Source organism: Pan troglodytes, chromosome 20 (genome assembly GCF_028858775.2).
Source record: "Pan troglodytes isolate AG18354 chromosome 20, NHGRI_mPanTro3-v2.0_pri, whole genome shotgun sequence".
Classification (NCBI taxonomy): domain Eukaryota; kingdom Metazoa; phylum Chordata; class Mammalia; order Primates; family Hominidae; genus Pan; species Pan troglodytes.
The window spans coordinates 20512036-20515707 of record NC_072418.2 but is presented as its reverse complement, the minus strand read 5'-3'; the positions used below and the strand labels follow the sequence as shown (position 1 = coordinate 20515707).

At 58.6% G+C, this 3672-nt stretch overlaps 1 protein-coding gene and 1 non-coding gene across 2 annotated transcripts; both read right to left on the bottom strand.

The window, feature by feature from the left end:
• Window positions 1-291: 291 nt before the first annotated feature.
• RPL18A (ribosomal protein L18a) lies at window positions 292-3672 on the bottom strand. Its single transcript, NM_001252032.1, has 5 exons — window positions 3619-3672; window positions 2124-2303; window positions 1374-1503; window positions 570-679; window positions 292-426 (listed from the first exon to the last, which is right to left on the bottom strand). Exons 1-5 carry the CDS (start codon window positions 3634-3636, stop codon window positions 334-336), a joined length of 531 nt encoding a protein of 176 aa, NP_001238961.1. The 5' UTR covers window positions 3637-3672; the 3' UTR covers window positions 292-333.
• On the bottom strand, window positions 877-1009 carry LOC112206493 (small nucleolar RNA SNORA68). The gene has a single exon (XR_002940853.1). It is a non-coding gene; the product is annotated as a small nucleolar RNA SNORA68 (small nucleolar RNA).

The following is a 3672-nucleotide window of genomic DNA, read 5'->3' as shown; positions in this document are numbered from 1 at the left end:
TTGGGACAGATTTAGGGCCCAGGACAGACAGTACCCCTGCAGCTCATAGCCCAGGGCTGCCAGTAGGGCTGAGAACTGACCAAGCAAGAGGGAGCTCAGGGGTGGGGGCACCTGGAGGGCCCACTCCAGGACAGGAGGATGTGAGGGTTTGTTTGTTTGCACTGAAGACCCCTCCCAGGACAGAGAAATGGCAGCTCAGCTGCACCCCAGGAGGTGACTGGGCCGGCCTCTCATAGCACCCCTTTGAGCTCTGCAGTGTGCAAAGAAAACACGCGGCGAGCACCGGGGCGTTCCTGAGTTTATTTGGGGCACACCCGGGCGAGGGCCCTGCACCTAGAAGAAGGTGTTGGGCCTCTTGGTGGTGAAGCGTGGCTTGTGCTGACGGCGCAGGACCCGGTGGGGCAGCGGGAACTTGATCTTGGAGTCCTGTGAGGAAGGGAGGCATGTTGAGGGGGTTGGAAGCCTCTTAACACCCCATCCTGTGGGGCCACCAAGGTGTAGCCGCCCCCCACTGGGCTCCTGCGTCAGAGCAGGCACTTCCCTCCAGGGGAGTCCCCCAGGGCACTCACGTGGAACTGCTTGACAGCCGGCCGGCGGCACTTGCTGGCCGCGATCTCCTCCACCTTCATGATCTGAATGGAGTGGGCTCGGGCGCGGTGCCGGGCACCCATGTCTCGGTCTGTGGAAAGGAGTGGGGCCAGGGTGACGGTGTTGCCTGGGCTCTGGGCATTCAGCAAACCTCCTGAGTGCCTGCCCAATGACCTGACACATCCTGTTGGTCACAGCAACTGCCTGAGGGCTCGGGGCTCACGGGAAGGTGGTGGTGGGGAAGCGAGATAGCCCAAGGCCTGGGTCCCTGCAGTCACTGGCCACTAGAGTTGTGGAACCTCCAAATTCACTTTGAGGGGCACGGCCACAGCCCCCCAAAGGCGACGAGATCCACTTGCTGTTTGCACCTCTGTTTAAACCACCGCTATAAGAAACAGTGATTCTTGGGTTTAGGTGCAATCAGGGAGGTGTGGGGGTCTCACAGACCCTGGCAGGTGAGCCAGGGAAAAGGTGCCAGCTCCCAACACCAGGCAGGGGTTCAATTCGGTTCTAAGCAGGTCCCAGAAAACAGTGGTGATGTGGATCCCAGTCTAAACAAGGTGCAGACCCAAAAAGGGAGTTTCCAGATGCGATGTGATTTACAACCGAGCCTGGCAGGGCTCTCAGAAAAGCGCCATCTGGGGCCTAGGGCATCCTCTCGTCTTCCTGTGCCCCGCCACCAGTCCTGAGACTCTCCTGCACTGGGAACCTCTGGCATTTGCCCTGCCTCAGTGTGAGGGAGTCAAGGAGGGTCTAAAAAGCTGAAGGCGGGACAGGCGGCTTACAGCACTGGGTGACAGCGCCTGCGGTGGTCAGGTCCCGGTATTCCCGGTACATGTTGTGGGTGCCGCTCCGGGAGTCATAGCGCAGCCAGATCCCGAAGTTCTTCACCCGCAGGGGGGACTTCTCAAACACCTGCCAAGGAGAGGCCACAGGGAGATGTGAGAGCAGCAAGCCGATGTGCCCTAGCCCCATCCTCACTGAGCCCTCGGCCTCTAAAGCACACCCCAGGCTCCAGGCCTACTCTATGGCCAGACTCTTGTGCCTCAGTTCCCCAGCCCCACCTACCTTCAGGCACCCTCAGGGAGCGTGAGGTAAGGGAACTTCCCATGGCAACAGCTTGAAGTCCAGGCTTCTGCCACGGACACCAACCCAGCCCCAGATGCAGTTCCTGAACTCAAGTCTCCTGGAACCTGTCTGGGCCAACCTAGCTACCACCCACTGACCAGATAGCCATCACCTCTCCTCACTTAACACACAGGGCCCAGGGAAGACAGCACCAACCAAGGTGTCCCACCATGCCACCCACCCGCTCCCTGGGTCCCTGGCTTTCTAATCAGGGAAATGGCACATAAGCTCTGCTCCAGTCCCGTGACCCAGGCAGAAACACAACCCGGGGCTCTGATGTCTGACGTGATGGGATTACAGGTGTGAGCTACCGCACCCGGTCGATGTCTGATTAATTCTTGAGATGCACGATGTCCCAAGAGGCGCAAATCCACTCCAGACCCCACGTAGCCCCGGCCTCTCCATACCTGCCCACAGTAGACAATCTCCCCTGAAGACTTCTTCATCTTCTTTAACTGAGATACAAAGTACCAGAAGCGGGACTTGGCGACGACATGATTAGGCGCAAAGATTCGCATGCGGTAGAGGGGCGGCGTGTGGCATTTGGGGGTGGGCAGGCAGCGACCCACTACCTTGTACTCTCGTAGCTGAAAGGAAACAGGAGTGAGGTTAAGGCCAGCACCCAGAGGCAACTGTGGAGATCCACCTCACTCCCTTTCCTGCACCTAGTAACCACAGATTCGGGAAGCAGGAGGCAGGGCCACCCTAGGGCCTCCATGTGGATTCTTGGTGACTGTGGGTCACACTCCCGACCACAACTTTATACACAAAATGAACTGAGGAGAGGGAGGTCTCCAGGGAAGATTAATTGAGTTGCCTGCCTCTCCTTTGCCTGGGCTAAGGGTTTCAGACCAGGAAAGCTGTGGCTTAGGCCCACAGCCTCCTTTCTTCATGCTGCAGTCCTGAATTGCTTTGCAGTCGCCGTCAAACAGCCACTCTGCACCTCAAAACATCCAGCCAACATCTTCTTTCACCCTGAGGCCCAGTGAACAGCATGGGATCTCACAGCCCATTCCAGGCAGAACTAGGACAAGACCTCAGGTCTCTCCCCAGCCCTGGGATCCCTGCACTGTCGCCACGCGAGCTGCGGCTGCCTCCGTTTTCCCAACTGCAATCCAAACGTTTGGCCCAGGGAAGACTCCCGGTTTACAGATGCAGAGGTGAGAATCTTTAGTCAAGTCCAGGCTCTGTGATATGGCACAAAGAAACCACCTCTGAAACTGACTCGCCAGCTTTTCACTAGTATCAATGAAAAATAGTCACAAATTATCGCAGTTCCTACTTTTACTGTGAACCTGACCCACCGGCCTCGGCACACGTTCAGGAAGGGAACAATGGGGCCCGCCCCTTTGACAGCAAGGAAACCGAAGCTGGAGATCTGGACATAATACACCCACTCCATGGGAGTCCAGGTTCTCCTATCTCTGCGCCATAGAGCCGTTTGATTCTATCCAGTATGTATCACAGCGTTAAGCCTCGCGCTCCCCGTTTCGGCTCACTGTTAGCAATTTTCATCTGCTTCTCACAGCCATTCCGGCAGAAAGAAAACACTATTGCTCTACCGCCACGTCCACGCTGCAGAAAGGAAAACAGAAACTTGGCGGCTCGACGAGGTGCCGGGGCTAGGGCCTCTATGCTGCGCGACTTATTCCTTCCCCCGGGAAGAAGACCCGGAGTCCTTGGGCCCCCGCGATCCCTGAGCTGGCCCAGGTCACGCATCGCTCTCTCCACGCGGCTCCCACCATGGCCGCCATGTTGGGTGCAACAAGAGAAGCCGGTGCGCGGCCAAGGGGGGCCCAAACAGAAGCGCGCGGCACCAACCCGACCCACGCCACCTATGCAGGCCCCTGATGGGGCCCGTGCCCCATCCCTTGGCCCCCTGCCGCGCCGCGCCCGCCTTACCGTGCCCGAGGCCTTCATGGCGTGCTCTCCGCCTTCGCCGCCACCCGCAAAAGG

Bases quoted from the DNA above. Each gene is read 5' to 3' on its own strand.
- RPL18A (NM_001252032.1), bottom strand. The intron at 1,504-2,123 runs GTATGGAGAGGC...TCTCCTTGGCAG, and splicing joins AGATTGTCTACTGTGGGCAG to GTGTTTGAGAAGTCCCCCCT. The intron at 427-569 runs GTGAGTGCCCTG...CCTTCCTCACAG, and splicing joins CGGCTGTCAAGCAGTTCCAC to GACTCCAAGATCAAGTTCCC.